The sequence below is a fragment of the Diabrotica virgifera genome, chromosome 7, assembly GCF_917563875.1.
Source record: "Diabrotica virgifera virgifera chromosome 7, PGI_DIABVI_V3a".
Taxonomy (NCBI): Eukaryota; Metazoa; Arthropoda; class Insecta; order Coleoptera; family Chrysomelidae; genus Diabrotica; species Diabrotica virgifera.
This window is the reverse complement of record NC_065449.1, coordinates 91,312,059-91,336,151: the sequence shown is the minus strand read 5'-3', so window position 1 is coordinate 91,336,151 and position 24,093 is coordinate 91,312,059. Positions and strand designations below refer to the sequence as shown.

The 24,093-nt window shown below is 33.1% G+C and overlaps 1 protein-coding gene across 4 annotated transcripts in view; it reads left to right on the top strand.

The window, feature by feature from the left end:
* Positions 1 to 23,837, top strand: part of LOC114335683 (major royal jelly protein 2) — a 267,509-nt gene extending 243,672 nt beyond the window's left edge. For 2 of the 4 annotated variants that reach the window (XM_050655703.1, XM_050655702.1), the window contains exons 7-9: positions 4,374 to 4,555; positions 19,269 to 19,460; positions 23,564 to 23,837. In XM_050655703.1, coding sequence (XP_050511660.1) covers positions 4,374 to 4,555; positions 19,269 to 19,460; positions 23,564 to 23,800 — 611 coding nt within the window. In that variant the 3' untranslated portion in view covers positions 23,801 to 23,837. The remainder of the gene's footprint in view (positions 1 to 4,373; positions 4,556 to 19,268; positions 19,461 to 23,563) is intronic. The other 2 variants (XM_050655701.1, XM_050655700.1) reach the window with 2 other exon arrangements.
* Positions 23,838 to 24,093: the final 256 nt, after the last annotated feature.

The following is a 24,093-nucleotide window of genomic DNA, read 5'->3' as shown; positions in this document are numbered from 1 at the left end:
GACTTATGTATGTAGACCTATAAAGGCCAAATAGTGCCATTTACATATATATTTTAGTAATTATACTGTTATTAGTTGTAGTTATGTTTATAATACTGGGCCCCCCAATCTTCAGCTACGCCACTGGGGCTGCTCTTCTCCATACACGGACTTCTAAAAGGACTTGAGTGTCGCTGTTTACTGTGTCTTCCCAGCACTTTCTTGGCTTTCCAACCGGTCTCTTTCCCTGCATTCTAGCGTTAATTTTTGAAATTACTAAGTACCAATAAGGGGACCTTAATGCCAAAGTGGGTAATGAGAACAGGTACAGGAAGGCCACAGGTGGAAGGAGTAAGCACCAGGAAAGTAACGACAACGGCAAGATGTTGATAGGCTTTGCACAGGAGAATAATATGAGAATAATGAGTACATACTTTGATCATAAGTCAATACATAAAGAGACATGGATTTCGCCAGATGGCCAAACAAGGAATCAAATTGACCATATTTTGATTGAAGCTAAACATGCTAAACAAATAACAGATGTACGAAGTTATCGAGGAGCTGATATGGATTCCGATCATATATTGTTGATAGCAAAAATAAGAGAAAGAATGCCGAAACCGAGAGGTCAATTGGAAAGTCGAAAAAAATACGATGTTGCCAAATTGAACAACGAGGACATTGCAAAGAGCTTTGAAGCGGAAATTACGGACAAGCTTAGAGGTAGGCAGTACCATGACGATATAGAAACGGAGTGGACAGAAATTGAGGAATCTTTGAAGGAATCAGCAAGTAAGCACCTGGGACAAGTAAGTAGAAAACAGGAAAAAGAATGGTTCGATGATGACTGTAGGAAAAGGTTAGAGAAAAGGAATCAGGCACGACAAAGAATGATAGATGAGCCTAGTGAAAAAAATAGAAAGAAATATGAAGAAGAGAGGAGAAACACAAAAAGAATGTGTAGATATAAAAAGCGGGAACACATGAGTAAAAATCTTGAAGATATTGAACAACACTATATCAATAAGAACATTAGAAATTTCTACCAAGAAGCAAAAAGAAGTAAAGAACAGTATTCAAGATGACAAAACTTTTACAGGAGCAAAGAGGGGCACCTAATAGGCGACAAGGAAGGAAAACTGGATAGATGGAGAGAGCATTTTGAGGAACTGCTAAATGAGAGGCAGGAAAAGTGATACAAGAAAACTACAACCAAGAGGATGTAGTGGGGCCGCCAACAGACGAGGAAATAATGGAAGTTTTAAGAAGCATAAAGAACAACAAGAGTGCGGGTATCAACGATATTCCAGGAGAAATGATTAAACATGGAGGTAGAATATTAGAAGAGAGAATATGCAGCCTACTAAAGATGATATGGGATCAGGAAGAAATGCCGAGACAATGGAGTCAGGCTGTAATATGCCCGATATTCAAAAAGGGAGATAAATCTCAATGTGAAAGTTACAGAGGTATCGCTTTGCTTGATGTAATTTATAAAGTCCTTGCCAAGGTTATAAGAGAAAATTAGACAGATATATTAGTGTGCAGGTAGGAGAATATCAAGGTGGTTTTAAGAAAGGAAGATCTACCATCGATCAGATTTTCGTACTAAAGATGTTACAGTGCGGTACCTACGGACAACAGCTAAATATGAAGCTCCTGTTTATAGACTTCAAGCAGGCATATGATACAGTCGTAAGGAAACGCCTTTATCATGCACTTCGGTTAATTGGGATACCGGAGAAGTTGGTCAAACTGGTGAAAATGACACTCGAGAGAACAGAAAATCGAGTAGCACTGGAGGGTAGCCTCTCAGAAAAGTTTAAAGTACGAAGGAGTTTGAAGCAGGGAGACCCTCTATCAACTGTCCTTTTCAATTGTGTATTAGAGGCAATATTCAGGGAGAGCGGGATCAGAACGCTAGGTACGATCCATGATAGAAGAACTCAGGTACTTGCATATGCAGACGACATAGTATTGATAACAAGAACAAAAAGAGAACTGCTAAGAGTATTTAACCTTTTTTAAAGAAAAGCTAAGCAGTACGGTCTGAAAATTAACGAATACACAACAAAATTTATGGAAATGAATGAAGAACAGGTTTTGAAAATTAGAATAGATAACGATGGAAAAGAATATTGTTTCGAGAAAGTAAAAGAATTTGAATACTTAGGGGTCACTGTAACAGAGAAAGGAGATGAAGTTCCAGAAATTGAAAAAAGAATTGCGAAGGGAAGACGAGCAGTTGGAGCATTGAGCATACTTTTAAAAAGTAGTCTCACCTCAAGAGCAGCAAAATTGCGGTTATATAGTACGGTGATACAACCTACAGTACTGTATAGTAGTGAATGTTGGGTTCTGAATAAGAGAGAAGAAAATGCATTGGAAAGATGGGAACGGAGTGTGCTGAGAAAGATTTTCGGTGGTGTGAAAGTGGGAGAGAACGAATGGAGAAGACGGACGAATGCGGAAGTTCAAGAACTGTTTGGGAAGCCAGTAATCAGCCATATGCTAAAAACTAGAAGACTTCGCTGGCTAGGACATGTGGAAAGGATGTCAGGGGACCGATGGGCGAAGAGTATATTGTTAAGAGGTGAGGGAAGAAGAAGGAGGGGTCGACCGCGGAAAAAGTGGCTGGAAGCAGCCAAAGAGGATCTACAAAGAGCAGGCGTTGTAAACTGAAAGACAGCTGCCCTGGACAGAGTAAAGTGGAGAAAGACAGTTGAAAAATTTCAAGCCATGGGCCCCTGAGGCCTGCAGCGCTATTATATAAGTACCAATTTCAATCTCAAACCTTCTTCGATCAGCTCCCCATAAGAATTTTTGGCAGGTTTTATTGTAAAACATTCTTATTAATTATTAATGAAATGTTTATGAAAGAGCGAGCGATCAAGCTGCATTAACAAAAAAAAAACAATGTTTTCAAATAAAATAGGCAAAATATTTATAGGAATCTAAGTTAATAAGGTTTGAATTTAGGCACTTTGCAGATTCAAAAGTAATATTTTTTACCTGTGTTTTGAGCCTTGAAAATCATAATTCTTCGTTTTTTTTCAGTTTAAATTGTTTATAAATCTAAAACGATCAACTTCAGAGAAAAATTATGGACCTATTTTGTTTCCAATGATCCTAAGAACATAAAATAATAATGTTTGCCTTGGCCGGCAAACTTGATTTTTATATTGTTTTAATTTTTTTTCTAAAAGTCTAAAAATCTAAAAATCTAAAAATCTAAAAATTGTGCAATACAGTTCCGAGAAAATTGAGGCGTTCCATACATAATACTCACTCTGTATATAATATTAAATACTAACAATATATTATGGATGATGATTTCTGACCATATGACATCAAGATATATGCCTGAAGTACCTTTTCAAGTGGACATTTGCCCACGAGACGAATGGGACAGAGGAAACTCTCGACACAGACTGCAGGGTTGCACCTGGTATACGGACCGGTCTAAAACTGCAGACGGTTCGGGCGCAGGGATATTCTATAGTGGTGGAAATTTCAACATTTCTATTCCACTGGGGGAATGTACCTCCGTATTTCAGGCAGAGATTTTTGCAATCTTGCAGTGTGCAAGAGAAAACAGCCTGAGGGCATTCGAACTGCAGCGGGTTAACATATGCACAGATAGCCAAGCAGCCATTGGGGCTCTTATAAGCCCTAAGGTGAACTCTAGGCTGGTGTGGGAATGTCGACAAGAACTTGGTAGACTGGCACAACATAACAGTGTTATACTGGTATGGGTTCCAGGTCATCGGGGCATATACGGCAATGAAAAAGCTGATGCACTTGCCAAGAGAACATCAGCTACAAAATACCTGGGTCCAGAGCCGGCCGTGGGAGTGCCAAAAAGCACCGTCCGCGAACGAAAAAAAGCCTGGATCTGAAGCCAACACAACTCACACTGGGAGAGTGTACCCGGTCAAACACATGGCAAGATGTATATCGGACGGACATGTGCTAGTAGAGCTGAGTTACTGCTGAAAACAAGCAGGAATCAGCTCAGAGTCATAACAGGTTTCCTCACTGGACATGCGCCAGTTAAGGGTCACCTACATACAATGGGGCTGTTTCATGGAGACTTGAGCTGCAGACTCTGTAACAGAGAACCTGAAACAGACAACCATATCTTGCATGACTGTGAGGCATTGGATCGGAGGCGGCAAACACTTTTCGGAGACATCGAAATGACTCCAAATTTATATGGCACCCACCCACTAGACCTGTACAAGCTGGTACAGGGTTCCAGAATTCTGGAATGGGTTTCATAAACAATGGAAGATGTACAATAAGCCAAATGGCTGCAGTACAACCGGTTCACAACAGACGGCTTCCAGGAAAAAAAAACAATATATTTATATACTTGTTTTGATTTGCAGGTACATCATTTGAAACACAGGATGGGGTATTAGGAATGGCACTTTCTCCATTTATTCCTGGAGAAGGTAGACGACTTTATTATCACTCAATGAGTAGTGACACAGAACATTATGTTAAAACTTCTGATCTGAAAAATCGGTATTTATGGGAACTCAGAAAACCTTTCCCAACTCTTTTTAAGGTAAATATTGATTATGTTTTTTCAAAATTAACATCATGTCATAAGATTTTTCGTTAAACAACTAATAATTTAGTTACTCTATCGTTCTGGTTAATACCGATCTAAAATAAGAAATTTAGTTGTAGATATATAAAGTTTACCGTGATATTTTACACAAAACAGCGAATTACACATGAGAAAAATATAGGAGACACTTGAGAAAAAATCAGATATTTTAAAGCAATTGGCATCTCGTCTTAAGCAATACGCCCTCTGGGGGCTATTGCAGTAACCGAGCTAAGGGCCTTTTCTTCTTTCACGTTAGGTCATTCTTCTTTCACGTTGAAGGCATGGCATATTTTTTAGGTTAGGAGACTTTGTTTATTAGTAGTAACCTAAACTCAATGTAATTATTGATTTTTCTTATTTGTTTTCTGTCGTGATTTTGAGGTATTTAAAGACATTTATTTGAGGTATTTAAAGACAATCATTAGATTAATTATTTTATAAACTTTTCGTTTTTGGTAATTTTGAGTGCTGACAACTTGCATGTGACTTGTATAGTAGTGAACTGTGGAAGTCCAACTGATCGGGATAATGTTAATTTTAATTTGTTTTTTTGTCGTGATTTTGAGCTAATATAGTATTTAAAGACATTCATTAGATTAATTATTTTATAAACTTTTCGTTTTTGGTGATTTTGAGTGATGAAAACATGCCTGTGACTTGTATAGTAGTGAACTGTGGAAGTCGAGCTGACCAGGATAGGCCAATGTGAAAAACATTATTAATACTAAATTTGGACAACATAAAGTTTAGGGCAACCAAACATAACCAATTTGTAGTTGACATTTGATGTAATCTAAAAGCATTGACAGTGTTGCCATATTGTAAAATATTTCTTATTGTAACATCTAAAATTAAAATTGGATAAGAGAACATAATATATAATTTAAAAATCAAAAACAAATGTTAGATATAAATCAGAAAATATATTAAAAGCATTAAATTTAAAAGCATTAAAATTATATAAAATCAATAGTGGCCATATTAATAGAAACACTTAAAAAATGTAAAGATTGAAATAATTTAGAATACCTATATTTTATAAATCCTGCTTTGTATATATTAAAAAATTATAGCTTTTCATAACAAAAAATATTCAAAATATATTTGCGTAAAAGTCTAACTTTATAATATTTTAAACGTATAAATTATAAAAGAAAACATGTTTTAAACAAGGTCTAAATTCATGCCTAAATTATAAACAGATATGGCAATGGCAACACTGTTCACAAAATTCATGTTGTTGCATGGCCGTTGCCCTAAACTTTATGTTGTCCCTAAATTTTAACATTTATCCCCTATTTTGTTAAAACAATATTATTTTGTTTTTTTTTATTCTATTCAAAATAAATGCAGTTTTGGCAGATAATTTGTTTTATTATTTATTTTTTTCCATATAGACCTGGATCCCGCATACCAAAAAAAGTTGATTAAGAGCAAGCTGAAAATTTGTTATAACTTAACAGTGTCTAGTCGGACAAACTTTGATGTATGGGAACTCTGGAACGGGAAGTTTTAACTGTGGAACAGGTTAAAAATTTGGACCGTCAGACTATGAAAACGTTCCATGTACAGTAGACTCCCTCTTAACCGGTCCCGCATTAACCGGCCACTCCCCAATAGACGTTTTGGTTTTTAAAAAGTGGAGAGATGTAGCTTTTAAAAATTCACTTAATGTCAAGAAATAAAAGAAAGTTACCGATTTTTTTAAAACAAGTTTGTAAAATAGTTAAATATGTACATACATAGAAATAAATAGTATTTTTCAACTGTATACTCCGTGATCTTTATTAATATAGACCTTCCTGTACTTGTGTTTGATATATGTATGTATGTACTTGATTTTTCTCATGAAAATACCCGCACATTGGATTAACCGGCCAGGCTCTGATCCCGAGGTGGCCGGTTAAGAGGGAGTCTACTGTATTTAGATAGAACTTCCAATTGATTTGTTAAAATTTCATTAAACTCTCATGCGAAAATCAGACTGGTGTTTATCACCAAATGGGCATTTTAATGAGTGGGACACGAAGAACAGATCAAATGACAGGAATCATGTTGGTTAGTAATAGCAGTCTGATTTTTGCAGGAGAGTTTGATGAAAGGGTAACAAATCAATTGGATGTTCTGTCTGACAAAATACATGGGACATTTTCATAATCTGACGTTCCAAATTTTTAAACTGTTCCAGTGTCCCCATACATCAAAGTTTGTCCAACTAGACACCATTAAGCTATTAACAAATTTTCAGCTTGCTATCAATTAATTTTTTTGGTACTCGGGATCCAGACCTAATAGGTTTTGTTCATAGTACGATCCAAACGATCAGCAACCGTTGCCAACCATCAGACATATGCGCAGTTAGCATTGGTAGACTACGAACACGCATGTGTCTGATGATTGGCAAGTGTTGCTGATTGTTCTACGAACAAACCTTTCAGTAAGCATAAGTTTGTGATATCCATGGGTAGTAAATAACAGGAGGCAGGATTCGATTTTTAAAACATTTATTTTAGACTCGGAACATAGTCATACCTTATAAATAAATGTGTATTATCATTACAAGTTGATACTAATTACTAAAATAAATACACACTTAAAAGACCAATACATAATTACTCATGATGAATAAGTACATTATAATTAAAAATGAATAACCATTTTCATATCGCTGCATCACGAAGCCAAAGCCGTCTTATTATATTTCAGTTCATTTAGAGAGCACAATAAGCACTCTGACCAAACAGTTTCAAGACTCATTAGTTTTTCCATCAGATAATGCACATGTTGCTATCTCCAAGCCGTGTAGCTGTAAGGGAGCTCGCACACCAAAGCAATATAGTACATCACATGTGGCATGCATTGTGAAAAGATACGCACTGAGTGTCACATCTGGTTTTCGGTGACTTTCGAGTGACCACTCAGTGCATATCTTTTCGCAATTCATGCCATATGTGATGTAGGATAGTGCTTTGGTGAGCGAGCTCACTAACTTCTGTACATGCATTGGGTTCTTCTTCTTCTATCTTGCTTTGGGCATACTCGGCTGCAAACTTCACTATTACCGGCCATACACTTACAATGTGCATTTGCTATGTCATCATAACTGGCTATCACCCCACCCAAACATTTAGTGATTTAGCAATAGCTTTTTGGGAACCCTTCATCTAAAAAAAATATTTTAGCTTTTTGGCATGTTTCACCTACAAAAATTTATTTTTATTTCAGTATTTGCGTTCTTTAGAATGATTAAACATATTTTATTTAAAATCAGACATTCATATAATATAATTTTAGAACAAACAATCATGACTGTTTATGATTATCTTTTCTATCATAGCCAGTACATGTCGTCAACCTAATCTGTAAACTGTGTAACTCCATTTATCCAAATTGTACAGGAGACACAAAAAACTATTTTTCTAAATATGACTAATGCGAATACTATGTACCTCCAATTTTAAAAGATAGGATGCTAAAATGGAATATTTTATAGATAAACATATCACTAACATTTGTATATTGTTTAATGAGTATTTAATATTGTTTCATACAGATATACAGTAAAACCTCCGTTAACCGAAATAATTGGGGGGAAGTGCGTTTCGGATAACAAGAATTTTGGTTAAAAATAACATTGCTTTTTGTATTCTTCTTGTATCAAATTACATAGTTCTTGGTCAAAGTTGGTATTAAAACATACTATGAGGTGAATTCTTAATGTTTTCTTTATTGTAAAATAGAACACAACAATAAAATTAAGGAAAATGAACATGTTTGAAATGTTTTTAAAAAAAATTTCTGTTCTTTTGACAATTATGTTTTGCAGCTATGTTTATTACTTATATGGACGTTTCGGTTAAACAATGTTTCGGTTAAAATGGTTCGGTTAACGGATGTTTTACTGTATGAACGTAAATAAATCTAATATTTAGAACCAATTTATCCAAAAGACACTAATACTGTTACCTATATATTTCTTAATGGTGAATAAATAAAATAAAGGCATACCTTTTGAACAATAATATAGAAATCATTAAGAATTTTTACTCCAGCTTTCAAAACAAAACCAGCTGTAAATTATTTATGTGCCTGAAGGCTTTTGTATGCTTTCATCTGCTGCTTAGAGTAGTAACTGTGAGCCTCCACCAGATATGTATAAATATCTATAATAGTAATTTGGTGGAATGCACTTTACTGTAAAATCCAATTCTGACTGAATTGTATATGGATCTAAATCTCCAATTATTTTCAGCTTCAATAAATATCTAAAACAAAAGAAATAATATCATGGCTTGCAGAATTCATCATTATTGATAACAGGGAAAAATTAACAGTAAATAAAAATTGTTTCGCCTACCTTTCTCCAACATCTGGAGTTTCCAATAATAATTTCCTTAAAGAATCACTTTGCATTGTGGTAAAGTTTATAAAGTTCAAAAAAACAGCAAACGAAATCCAAGTGAATCCAAAATAGAATACGAGGATAAACAATAAACAATGAAAAATCATTGATGAAACCATAACCTCAACTGTCATCAATATACGACTAACTTCACAACGGCCCTTAGCTCGGTTCAATTTGATACCACATTGGCGCTGCGATCTTAATCCGAATCGCCAATAGAATAAAAAACCACAAATAAGGATTTTAAATAAATAGCCCAATAAATGACAGCTTTGAAGTGTAATTTTCAAGGTCAACTCCGAATTGCATGAAAATTTGTAAGTATTTATAGTCCTGTCGCCAGGGGGGTACAAGGGCCTCCTTAATTCAGATGAACTTACTTAAGTTTTTTTTATATATTTTGACTCGTAGAATACGAATTTTTTGGGTAACAGTTGATCCGGATGTCGATAAGATTGTTATAGACAAAGAACTTGAGGAATTACATAACAGCGATTTCTCGCAAAACAAAACATCTTTTTGTATTTTTTGGGTCATTTTAAGCAAAAAATATTCCTACAAGTTTTTTCGTAGAATGCATAGTTTTCGAGATAACCGCGGTTGAACTTTCAAAAAATCGAAAAATTGCAATTTTTGAACCCGAATAACTTTTGATTAAAAAATAAAGTAGCAATTCTGCTTACCGCATTTGAATGTTTAAGTCAAATTATATCGGTTTTGATTCTTTGCATTGCTAAAAATTCATTTTTTTATTGTTAAAGAAATCTTTAAACACATAGTGTTTCCCGTGCCTAATACATGCGTTTTAACGCATGCTACGTAGAAATTGCCTCGCTTGCACTTGTAGCTACTCTACCTACTCGTTCGATTTTAAATGAGAAATCAGTGAAAACATCACTCACGCACTAGGTGTTTATAACTTTGTTTAACAATAAAATAATAAATTTTTAGCAATGCAAATAATCAAAACCGATATAATTTGACTTAAACTTTCAAATGCGGTAAGCAGAATTATTGCTACTTTATTTTTTAATCAAAAGTTATTCGGGTTCAAAAATTGCAATTTTTCGATTTTTTGAAAGTTCAACCGCGGTTATCTCGATAACTATGCATCCTACGAAAAAACTTGTCAGAACATTTTTTGCCTAGAATGATCCAAAAAATACAAAAAGATGTTTTGTTTTGCGAGAAATCACTGTTATGTAAGTCCTCAAGTTCTTTGTCTATAACAATCTTATCGACATCCGGATCAACTGTTACCCAAAAAATTCGTATTCTGCCGGTCAAAATATATCAAAAAAACTTGGGTAAGTCCATCTGAATTAAGGAGGCCGTTGTACCCCCCCTGGCGACAGGACTATTAGTAGGGTGGTTCGAAAAAAACTTTTTTTCTTATTTCAGATCGCTATAGTGCGCAAAAGTTGCCATTGGTATAGACTTGAAAAAGCACTAATTATTATTTTTTTATTAATTTGTCTTCCGGTCGCGCAATGCCATCAAAGTTAGCAAAAATTGTGAAAAACCTTAATTTTTCAAAATTTTTTTAAACAGGCCAGATGGTTTTAATTGCGTTCCTATACCATGAACTAACTACTAAAATTATGTAAAATCTATATAAATGTACTTTTATACATTTGTTTCATACCTTCCGGTCGCGCAACGTAATACAAAATGAGTAAAATTAGTAGTTTTTGCAAAATTTCAAAGTTTGACTGTTTAGTACAATTTAATCATACGACTTCTAGAGATACTATAGATTAATTCAATTACAATAATATATTTAAAATCCAAGTATCTAAGATACATTTTGATATTCAAGTGGAATTAGGTCGCGCAGCTTCGTCAAAAACAGGAGACTACCGAGAGGCGAGGCGAAAGTGACGAATGCCAGCGAAGCTTGCGCAGCAACAAATAGAGATACATGTGGGAAGACCTCTACAATTGAGTATTTGTCTTCTCCATTACAACGAACTGCCATTCCGCCACCTTTTCCAACACGTACATGGAAATACAACAGGCATTATAAGATATCCGGACCGATTGGAAAGGCCCTAAATGATTGTGAAAGACTACCAGTTGTTGTTCATTTTAATCGTTAGCATCGCTGAGCGGTGCAATAATGTGGTTCTAATATAGCCGTCTCTGGAACTGTGTCCACACACTTTACTTGAAGCTACGGTCACTAGCTTAACGCATCTTTCAACTGCCTGTGTATGGCATGGCAAAGTATCTATACTCATAACAGGCTTGAAGTCATCGCTCACATACTGTTTTATCTCTTCATTAGTCAATGTTCTTAGCAGTAGAGGAGAGTCAGTGTAATGGTGTTCCATTTGATAATTTCGTAATACTATTTATCTTCAAAGTTTAAGTTTGGTGGTTTAAAGGTTCTGATAGAGTCACTTTCAGATATTGCTTGCTTTTCCTTCATGATACGCCTAAAGCCCAGCTCTCGGCTATGATTTCTGTCATCAGTTACCATAGCCAAAAGTGAATTTTCGGGATGGGCAAAGTAAGCATTCCGTTGTAAAACGGGATCAACAACTTAAATAAGCTCTTCTGGTAAGTACTTTGAATATTCAATGATTTTGTAATCATGTCTAGGCTCATTAAATCTGTGAATTTGTGGTTTATTTTTGTGGCAAACCACATAGGCATATTATAACATTTGAGAATAAATGTGACAATCTCTCTCAGATTTTCAGAAGGGTAGGACACACTGATGTAGAAACGCAAAATCCAGTTTGCAGTAGTAAGCCATCTTGAATATGACGTTGGGATAGGATCACGTACTCACTACAAAGTCTTCTGAACAATGTCCTGACTTGATGACTTCTGACATCTCAAGCAAGTACAATTATTGGTGCTTGCTAAGAATACGTTTGTCAACTTTTGGAATCTCACAATCAATAGGATTAAAATCAATAAGTGGTAGTATTTCACAATTAGGTAGGGCCTTTCCAATTGGTCCGGAATATCCTATTGGGCCTGTTGTATTTTCATCTAAGTGTTGGAAAAGGTGGTGGAATGGCACAAGTCGTTTGATTAAATCGTACCAAACAGTCCAACTTTGAAATTTTCAAAAACTACCGACCGGAAGATATGAAACAAATGTATAATAGGTGCATTTATATTGATTTTACATACTTTTAGTAGTTAATTCATGGTATAGGAACGCAATTAAAACCATCTGGCCTGTTAAAAAACTATATGAAAAATTAATGTTTTTCACAATTTTTGCTAACTTCGATGCCATTGCGCGACCGGAAGAAAAATTAATAAAAAAATAATAATTAGTGCTTTTTTCAAGTCTATACCAACGGAAACTTTTGCGCATTATAGCGATCTGAAATAAAAAAAATTTCGAACCACCGTAGTATTTAGGTTCTACTTACCTTCCACTTCGGAGTTGAACTTTTGCCGTTGGTTGCTTTTACTTGGAAGGTGACAATCACCTCTTCACGGGGGGTGAAAAAACCCGCGTTTAAAATAAGTAACTTTTGTTCCATAGACTTTTTTCAAAGAAGTCAATACTTTTTGAATTATTTTCGATTGAAAATGTTTTTTTTTTCGACCAAAAAAACACGTTTTATCATATCAATATTTTATCAAAAAAGAAAATATTCCTAATGAAAATGTAGCTTATAAAAAAACGAATAAAATGGTGTACCAATGAAGTCTATAAATGCAGTAAGAGCAAAGTTGTAGCTCATTAAATTTACGTTCTTATTCGTCAAATTCCAAATCGAATATTTCAACGCGAACTAACCCTAAAATTAAGCAAATTTCGGGAAAAACTTATTAAATTTCTTTAACGTGTTTAAAAGAAGCCTTATTTTATATTTTATAAAACTTTCTAGTATAAAGAATAAACGAGTTACTCTCAAAATAAATTTAACCCTTCTTTTTTGGTAAAAAAATCGTGAAAATCTTTTTCATATGAATGAGTATTGTTTATACAATCTGTAAGTTCCACCGGTTCGAAGTGCTTATTTTTGAAAAAAATTGGTTTTTTAGTAGAAAATTTTTTTCTCAAAAATTGAGGAAAAATGCATTTTTCTCAAAATAACTTAAAAAAGTATTATATGAAAAATGCCAAAGAGTAAAAAACTGTAAGTTTGTTTTATAAGCATGCTAGTTTCATTTTGTTTTTATGTAAGACAAAAATTTGTTAAGATATAGCTGTTCAAAAATTGCGTACACTCGTGACTAGTGACTCGTTCAAACCCTTTCAAAAATAAGCACTTTAAACGGGTGAAACTTACAAATCATTTACAAAATATATAAGTAAAATAAATTTATTATAAAACGATAACGATTAATTTCATTTCGGGTGCTAAATAGGAGAGATTTTCACGATTTTTTTTTAGCAACAAAAAGAGACCAACGTTCTTTTGAGCGTAACTCGTTTAACTTTAATGCTAGAAGCTCTTATAAAAAACAAAAATAAATATTTTCTTATACACTTTAAAAAAGTTTTATGGAGTTTTCCCGAAAAGGGCTTCATTTTTTGGTTATTATTTCACGTTGACATATCCGATTTAGAATTTGAATTTTTTAGTTTTTTTTATATGCTCCATTTTTTCTAAGAATATTTTTTTCCATAAAATACTTAGTTTTTGAGTTATTTTTGAAAAAACCGTCTGAACACGTGGTTTTTTGGTCGAAAAATAAACATTTTCAATCGCAAATATGTAACTCGAAAAGTATTGACTTACTTAAAAAAATCTATTGACCGAAAGTTGCTTAAAATTAGTCAATTTATCCATTTCCGAACTTTATCCATAAAAGCAACCAACGTCATAATTTCAACTTTGAAATGGACGATAAGTAGAACCTAAATCCAAATTTTCATGCAATTCGGAGTTGATCCAGAAAATTACACGGTATTGCCGTATTTTTCCCGATCGTTTATTTGGCTAAAAGAATGAAATAAAAAAATACAGAAACTAAATCAAAAAAATGCATTTTTCAAAATAATAAAATTAATATCTTCAAAGAGTATATTCATATAAACAATATATACAATATACTTAGGCTTGCATATCGGTCTTCTCAGAAACTACTGTCAAGACCGATATGCAAGCCTAAGCTGTCCAACAGGAAAAAAGACAAAACATATCACAAAAGGATGTCCACAAGGATCAGTTTGTGGACCTATGTTCTGGGATGTAATGCTAGAGGAACTGTTGGAACAATTGACTATAGATCCTGAAGTGCTTGGAAGCATAGCATATGCAGATGATTTGTTGTTGATCATAGATGCAAACTCAAGAAGAGAATTAGAAAATAAATCAAATGAAGTAATAATAAGAGTAAATGATTGGATAAATCAAGTAAAATTAACAATATCAGATTCAAAAACAACATATAGTTTAATAAAAGGAAATTTAGAAAGAGATCCAATTATAAAAATTAGAGGGAAAACAATAAAAAGAAAAATGGAAACAAGATATTTAGGTATTATAATAGACGAACAAAAATTATTTACAAAACACATGAATTGTGTCTGTGAAAAGACAACAAAGATCATGCATAGCATTGCTAGTCTAGCACAGAAGGAGTATAGAATTTCGTTCCGACAGATGAGAATATACCTAAGTACAATACTTGCATCAATTGTAGGGTACGGTTCAAGTATATGGGCACATAGATTAATAAATAAAAAAAAATGCAGAAAAATTAAATAGAGCTCAGAGAGGATTTCTTGTAAGAATGACGGGAGCATTTGGAACAACTGCAACACAGGCAGTCACAGTTTTAACTGGAGTAATGCCAATGCATTTAGAAACACAAAAAAGAGCATGTAATTATTGGCTAAAAAAAGAAAAATATGAAAAAAATAATACAAATAATAGGATTAGATATAAGAAATAAAAGAGAATTAAAAGAAATAATAAATAGAAAAAGACAAAATGAATGGGAAAATTCAACAAAATCTAGACGTTTATACAATTTTATACCAATATTAGAAAACATTCCAAATTATTTTAATCCAAAACAAGGTTTAATACACTTTTTAACAGGACATGGACCGTACCCAACATATTTGGAAAGATTTAACTTAAAAGATGATGCATATTGTGAATGTGGAGAACTAGGTACACCAGAACATATAGTGTTACATTGTGAAAATACTATAGAAAATGAAGAACATAGAGAAATGAGAAGAAGATTAGAAAGAATTGAAATAAGAGATATATTACAAAATGAAGAATATTTTGAAATATTAAACACTATCACACAAATAATATCTAAAGAGCAACAAGAAATCTATAATAATAGAAGAAGACAACCAATAATCCAACCCTGATGAAGTTGAGTAAGATAAAGTTAAAATAAATAAAATAAAATATAAATTCAAAAATAGATATTTACAATTATAATAATAATTCAATATAAAATAAATAAATAAAAATATTAATTCAATACATAATTCATGAAATTAAAAAAAAAACTACCAACTCTCTTCTGAAAATAGAGGGACTGTCTTTATCACTTAGAAGGGAGTTGATAGTACCAAAAATATTTTAAATTGTTTATTTAAATTTGTTTGTTAAACGTAATTAATAGATGATGGCAAATTGTTAATTGTAAAAATAGATTTAATAGTTGAGTAAAAAATGTAAAAAAATAAAAAAAAGATATCTGTAATCCCATCAGGAAAAAACGACCTGGATTAGTCACTAGAGGCCAGGTCATATGTATAAATAATAAATAAATAAATAAAATAAAAAAATTCATATAAACAATATACGTCTAAAGAAAATACCTGGAGTTAACAAAACTATGGTTGGTAGAGTATAAATACAGTTGCACGTCATTATCTACGTTAGAGTTCTAAGTTGACATATTGCCAAGTTACAAAAAAAAAATCTGAATTCATTTTAAATCAAATATATCACAAAATTATGGTGTCGGCCGATATGCGCTAGACCGTTTTTCGCCCTTACCTGAAATCGGCCGGTTTGCGCTCTAACACTTTCTTAATGGAGATGTATAGCTAATTATTTTCTTATATCGACCGTTTTGCGCTCTCTTGTAATCGACGTTTAATTTTATTCTACCATAACGATCAGGTAACGGTTAAGCTAGTAAAATTAGTTTTACAAAATCATAAAACTATAAAAAAATGGATATAGTCTAGATGATGTGCACAGCAATTGGAAGGTGGAAACACAAAAAAAAGCCGGAAATACCCGCAAGTTAAGTTAGAACCGAAGGGTTGGGTCTTCCTCCTTCCCTTCTTAGAAGGGCTTTTTAAGTTCTTTCTGACTCAACTTTCACGGGTGGAAACACAAAAAACAAGCCGGAAATACCCGAATGTTAAGTCAGGACCGAAGGGTTGGGTCTTCCTCCTTCCCTTCTTAGAAGGGCTTTCTAAGTTCTTTCTGACTCAACTTTCAGTCGTGTGTCTTAGTGATTCCAACTGAAGCCAAGAAAATGGCGTCGTGTACCGCGTGTGAAATATAACGTTCTTGGATGGTATTGTTATGGAAGCAGATAGGGAGAAAATTTTCGCCTTTTTATATTCACACGGGGTATTAAAAAATACTGGGAAATGTTGTGGCTTTACTGTATCGGCAAGGAAGGGGACTAATTTTGAGTCAGGTAGGTTCACCAGACTATTATTGTAGAATGAAATTAAAATTATATTGCAAGAGAGCGCAAATCGGCCGATTAAGGAAACTATAGTAGTTAGATATTTCTATTATGAAAATTGCAAAGCGCAAACCGGTCGATTTCAGGTAAGAGCGCAAAACGGGCGAGCGCAAACCGGCCGTATTCCATAATTATTGCAGAAGTGGATTATACAACACAACAAATTAATATTCAATGTAAATAAATAAAACATTATAAATACAAAAAAATTAAGTAATCTTACGTTAAAGTAAATAATAAAAACAATAAATTTGTTGGCCTATAAAAATATAAGAGAGGAAAAGAGAAGAAATAAACTATCCCTAACCGCCCTGGATTTTTTGTGAAATTGTGCTTTAATCACAATTGTTTGTAGTCTTTTTTTGTTTAGCCTAAAACTAAATGATATCAAATAATGTATACAGGGTGGTTCATCTTATTCGCCTCGGTCTCTGTACGGAAAACCACTTGATATTTTAAAAAAATTTCTTCACAGGAATATACAGGGCCTTTAATACTACAACCTAAAAATAATGTGAATTATACAGGGTGTTCCAAAAAAGAGTGGTATATCAAAGTTATATTTTTTCTTATGGTATGCCCTATATCTGATGACATTATTGAATTGACCTTAAAAAATAAGCTATACTTTCATAAGGGTTCCCTATACCTAAATACAGGGTGTTTTGATTTATTTCGATTTTTATAAAAATGTAAGGTTTTAGAAAAAAATAAATATCTACGAATATAAGAAGCAGTAACAAATTCTTTCTTGGATTTTAATAATAGACTATTTAGCATACTTAAACATATGCTTATTGCAACAAAATTTCTTACAGGGTGGTCAAAATATGAGATTGTTCTATTAACAAATTCAAGCTGTAATAACTTACTTATTTTAAATGGAACACCCTGTATCTTACTAGTCTATCGCATAGAAAATTTGCTTAGCTTTCAATTTGTATTAGGGTTTCCTATACCTATCTTTTTACAGGGTGGTCAAAATATTAGATTGTTCTATTAACAAATTCAAGCTGTAATAACTTACTTATTTTAAATAGAACACCCTGTATCCTACTAGTCTATCGAGTAGAAAATTTACTTAGCTTTCAATTCTTATTAGGGTTTCCTATACCTATCTAGCTTTATTTTTTAAATATTTAAAGATTTCCTAATTTGTAAGCTTTCAAAATTAGAATTAAGTACCTATGTCGTTATTATGTACAACACATCACCAACACCGGCAATATACTTAAATATCTTAGTCAAGATAGTTTCATTAATAAAATTCGCATTTTTATCATTTAATCACACAGAGTGTTCTTATTTTAAATGACATACCCGATATTCTATTCTTTATAATGGAAGATATTTAAAATCTCTTCAATTCCATGTTAACATTCTCAATACACATGTTATTCTGTAAATACCCATTTTTACATATTTTTGTACAATAGGCTCGTTTTCGTCAAAGTAGCCATTGCATTTAATTGTTTGTAATTGCGATTTAAAGATTCAAACAAAAAGTGGCGTTCTTAAATTTACTTAATAACCGTTGGGTTAAGATATGGAAAATACTTATATGGAATGAAATATAATTTAAATATCTTCCAGAATACGGCATCTAATATAGGGTATGCAGTTTAAAATAAACATATTATTCAATTTCACATGTAGGCCAAAATCAACTAAAATAATACAACACTCTGTGTGATTACATGATAACAATGAAAATTTTATTAATAATGACAGTATCTTGTCTAAGTATATTGCCGGTGTTGGTGATGTGTTGTACATAAACACGACATAGGTACTTATGTAATTCTAATTTTTAAAGCTTACAAATTAGGATATCTTTAAATATTTAAAAAATGAAGGGAGATAGGTATAGGAAACCCTAACAAGAATTGAAAGCTAAGTAAATTTTCTACTCGATAGACTAGTAAGCTACAGGGTGTTCTATTTAAAATAAGTAAGTTATTACAGCTTGAATTTGTTAATAGAACAATCTAATATTTTGACCACCCTGTAAAAAGATAGGTATAGGTCACCCTAATACAAATTGAAAGCTAAGCAAATTTTCTACGCGATAGACTAGTAAGATATGGGGTGTTCTATTTAAAATAAGTAAGTTATTACAGCTTGAATTTGTTAATAGAACAATCTCATATTTTTACCACCCTGTAAGAAATTTTGTTGCAATAAGCATCTGTTTAAGTATGCTAAATAGTCTATTATTAAGATCCAAGAAAGAATTTGTTACTGCTTCTTAGATTGGTAGATATTTATTTTTTTTCTAAAACCTTACATTTTTATAAAAATCGAAATAAATCAAAACACCCTGTATTTAGGTATAGGGAACTCTTATGAAAGTATAGCTTATTTTTTAAGGTCAATTCAATAACGTCATCAGATATAGGGCATTCCACAAGAAAAAATATAACTTTGATATACCACTCTTTTTTGGAACACCCTGTATAATTCACATTATTTTTAGGTTGTAGTATTAAAGGCCCTGTATATTTCTCTGAAGAAATTTTTTTAAAATATCAAGTGGTTTTCCGTACAGAGACCGAGGCGAATAAGATGAACCACCCTGTATATCTCGTTTTGTTTTAGACTTATGCTGGAACAAGAAAAACACAAAGTGCTGCAGAAGCAATTGACAGGAACGGAGTACAGTTTTTTGGTTTAATGAAAGATATTGAAGTTGCCTGCTTTGTCACTAGAGGAGAGTACGGCATACCGGGCAACTATTCAGATATCGTAGCGAGCAATCAAAAAACGTTGCAATTTGTTAGTGGTATAAAGGTAAGAATGATTTTTGATTATTGTTGGACTGTTAAGAATTTATTTGGTAGAAGAAATATATTAACCCAGTCGCTGCCTATCGAAGATAATGGAACTCGGCTAAAGCGGGCTACTCACACGCCTGTCGCAGGGACAACCTTGGACGCACGGTTGATGGGACAATTAGTCCTGTCGCCAGGGGGGGTACAACGGCCTCCTGTATTCAGATGGACTTACCCAAGTTTTTTTTATGTATTTTGACTTGTAGAACACGAATTTTTTGGGTAACAGTTGATCCGGATGTCGATAAGATTGTTATAAACCAAGAAGTTGAGGAATCACATAACAGCGATTTCTCGCAAAACAAAACATTTTTTTGTATTTTTTGGGCCATTCTAACCAAAAAATGTTCCTACATTTTTTTTCGTAGGATGCATAGTTTTCGAGATAAACGGGGTTGAACTTTCAAAAAATCGAAAAATTGCAATTTTTGAACCCGAATAACTTTTGATTAAAAAATAAAATAGCAATTCTGCTTACCGCATTTGAAAGTTCAAGTCAAATTATATCGGTTTTAATTATTTGTATTGCTAAAAATTTATTATTTTATTGTTAAAACAAAGCTATAAACAGCTAGTGCTTGAGTGATGTTTTCAATGATTTCTCATTTAAAATCAAACGAGTAGGTAGAGGAGAAAAGAGTGCAAGCGGGGCTATTTCTACGTAGCATGCATTAAAACGCATGTATTAGGCACGGGAAACACTATGTGTTTATAGCTTTTTTTAACAATCAAAAAATAAATTTGTAGCAATGCAAATATTCAAAACGGATATAATTTGACTCAAACTTTTAAAGCTGGTAAGCAGAATTGCTATTTTATTTTTTATTCAAAGGCTATTCGGGTTCAAAAATTGTAATTTTTCGATTTTTTGAAAGTTCAGCCGCGTTTATCTCGAAAACTATGCATCTTACGAAAAAACTTGTAGGAACATTTTTTGGTTAAAATGACCCAAAAAATACAAAAAAATGTTTTGTTTTGCGAGAAATCGCTGTCATGTAATTCCTCAACTTCTTTGTTTATAACAATCTTATCGACATCCGGATCAACTGTTACCCAAAAAATTCGTATTCTACGGGCCAAAATACATAAAAAAAACTTGGGTAAATCCATCTGAATTAAGAAGGCCGTTGTACCCCCCCTGGCGACAGGACTAAATCTAGGAAGCTTACTACATACATTTCTGGATGTTTTTTTATTTTACTGTTCAGGTTACATAAGTACTTACCTTCTTTAACTCCCGGGCGTAGGACACACCCATGTTTTCAAATTTTTTTTAAATGTGGCAAATCAATGTTCTTTTCCAATTCGCGAAATATTTCAAAAGTTTGTTGTCTTGAACAACCGGTTCATAATACCTCGGTTGAAATATTGTTTGTTTTCTTTTAATCCACATGTGAGGCCGGTCTTTATACACTTCAATCGCCCGCGTCCAAACTGCATGCTCTTTATTTTCCATTGTTATGCTCGAAATTAATTACCACAAAAAACAATACCACGCGCTTCGTTGGTTATGTACGAGCTGACTCAAATTGGCCCAATCACACTACACACGTGTAAAGTGGCAGGGCGGCAGGGTCTGATCTAGGGAGCTAGGAAGGTTCGGAGTCCCTGCCGCCCTGCCTAGGAGACGATTTAATATATTGCTCCTGCTTGCCTACACACATCACATTTAAGGAAGCAATTAAGGACCGAAACTCTAGATTGCCCCTGCGGCAGGCGTGTGAGTAGCCCGCTTTAGGGCCATACTGTTGAAGGGCTTTTAACTGAAGTAACCATTTTAGTCGTTGGCCCGTGATTGGGCACCTGATTGAAGTAACCATATTACGCGCTGGCGCGTGATTAACAGCGAATGGGTTAAGATGGATATTTTACATTTGATAAAAAACCAAAACACAACAATTATAGCTATCTCTATCTACCTACTGGGGCCCTACAGCTACTGCCACATCCCGCATTGTGATCTTCACCTTCTTCGGTTGGTCCATTACTCCTCATTTGTGGCGCTATCTCTCATTATTCCTAATTCAATCTTTCCACTGTAATTCTGGCCTTCCTCCTCTTCTTCTTCTACTCCATCGAACATAGTCTAAGGCCTGTTTTGGCCATCGTACATCTGTAATTCACACTACATATACAGGGTGTAACGAAAATACAGGTCATAAATTTAATCACATATTCTGGGACTAAAAATAGTTCGATTGGACCTAACTTACCTTAGTACAAATTTGCACATAAAAAAAGTTACAGCCCTTTGGAGTTACAAAATGAAAATCGATTTTTTCGAATATATCGAAAACTATTAGAGATTTTTTATTTAAAATGGACATGTGGCATTCTTATGGCATTAGTATCTTAAGAAAAAATTATAGTGAAATTTAGACACCCCATAAAAATTTTATGGGGGTTTTGTTCCTTTAAACCCCCCCCCCCCCCCAAACTTTTGTGTACGTTTCAATTTAATTATTATTGTAGTACTATTAGTTAAACACACTGTTTTAAAAACTTTTTTGCCTCTTAGTACTTTTTTGGAAAAGTCAGTTTTTATCGAGATATTTTGAATATTTGTCAAATCCACCACATATTTGTATATGGTTAAGTACGATGATGGAGACTTAGCAATAATAGGAAAATTTATTTATGATTTACATTTTTAGGTATATTTTGAACCATATTAAAAAAGAAGCCACATCTCGATAAAATGTGCCTTATAGAAAAAATACAAAGAAGCAAAAAAGTTTTAAAAACACTGTGTTTAACTAATGGTATCCCAGTAATAGTTAAATTGGAACGGACACAACCATTTGGAGGGTTTAAAGGAACAACACCCCCATAAAATCTGTATGTAAACATATTAAAAAAGTAGCCGCTACTCGATAAAAACTGCCTTATCGAAAAAATACCAAAAGCCAAAATTTTTTTAAAAATATTGAATTTAACTAATGGTATCACAATAATAATTTAATTGGAACGTACACAAAAGTTTGGGAGGGTTTAAGGGAACAAAACCCCCTTAAAATTTTTATGGGGTGCACAAATTTCATTATAATTTTTCTTTAAGATACTCCTGCCATAATAATGCCACATGTCTATTTTCGATAAAAAATCTCGAAGAGTTTTTGATATATTCGAAAAAATCGATTTTTATTTTGTAACTTCAAAGGGCTGTAACTTTTTTTATATGCATATTTGTACTAAGGTAAGTTAGGTTCGTTCGAACTATTTTTGGTCCCAGAATATGTGGTTTAACTTATGTTATTATATATTTATATAACCTGTATTTTTGTTACACCCTGTATATTATGTCCCTACCATAAAAGCTGTTTAGATTCTATTGTAACTACAGTCTTATTGAACTAAAAAAAATACATAATAATCTAGACTGATCTTTAAGCTATTAATATTGGATTAGATATCAAAATATCTAAGTAGTTAAGATTGTTAGCGTGTAAAATTTTAATAGAAACACACAATATTATATTTAGTTGGCTATCACTTCGACACAAAACAATATAAACAATATAAACAATAAAAATATACATAATAAATTAAAATTTATATCGAGAAGCTAGCGCGCGAATCTTTTCGCTGTGAGCCGATCTTGCACCTCAGAGTGCGCGTGATCCGTCAAAATGGCCCGGTCAAAACAGCCCCGTCAAAAAAGCCCCTTAAAAATAGCCCGGATACAAAATAGCCTCGACAAAATCGCCCGTAAACAAAATAGCCCCGACAAAATAGATCGCACACAAAATAGCCCCGGTCAAAACAGCCCCGGCTAAAACAGCCCCGGCGAAAACACCCCCAATAAAAAAATTTACCTTTTAACGGAGTACCATTTATTTTAAATCACTATTCTTATTGGGAAATAAGCCACAATTTAATTTTATGTTTGTTTTTTGTTTTTTTGTTTTTTTTTTGTTTTTAGTTTATGAGCTAGAGCCTTATAAACAATTTATAATTATATTTTAAAAGTTCTAAATATTCACCCTTGATAAAACTTATTGTGTTCTCTATTACCTTATAAATACATACAACTTTTTTAAATAAATTATTTTTGGTTTTCAGGCGATCAAGAACCCTGCTGGAGGAGAAGACATATATATGGTAACATCCAGATTCCAGAGAGTAGCAACGGGTACATTAAACTCGGCGGAAATTAATTTTAGAATCCAAAAAGCTTCTACTTATGAGCTCACAGCTCATACAAAATGCGATCCACGTTACTCTCCACCCATACCACCAAGAACCACGGGAGCACCCAACGTCAGTCCAGGACCAGTCATCTTTCCTCAAGATAGATAGAAAATGTACGTCAATAAACAAAAATATTTATTAATGACCAGTGAATTAATTTATTTCTGTTTTATTTATTAATTATAAAATTCAAATTTTAAGCAAAATTTATCTAATAAGAGATCATTGATTGTTTATTTTAAATAGCATCTAATATTTGTAAAACAATAAAGATTATCGAAAATATTTAAATTTCTACGGAATGAGCTTATTGAAAGGGTTAAAATAAATTAATTTTTTGGCATGAAGGAAGTAGGAACAAAACAATATGTCAGAGATGCATTTTTATATTACTTGGAGAT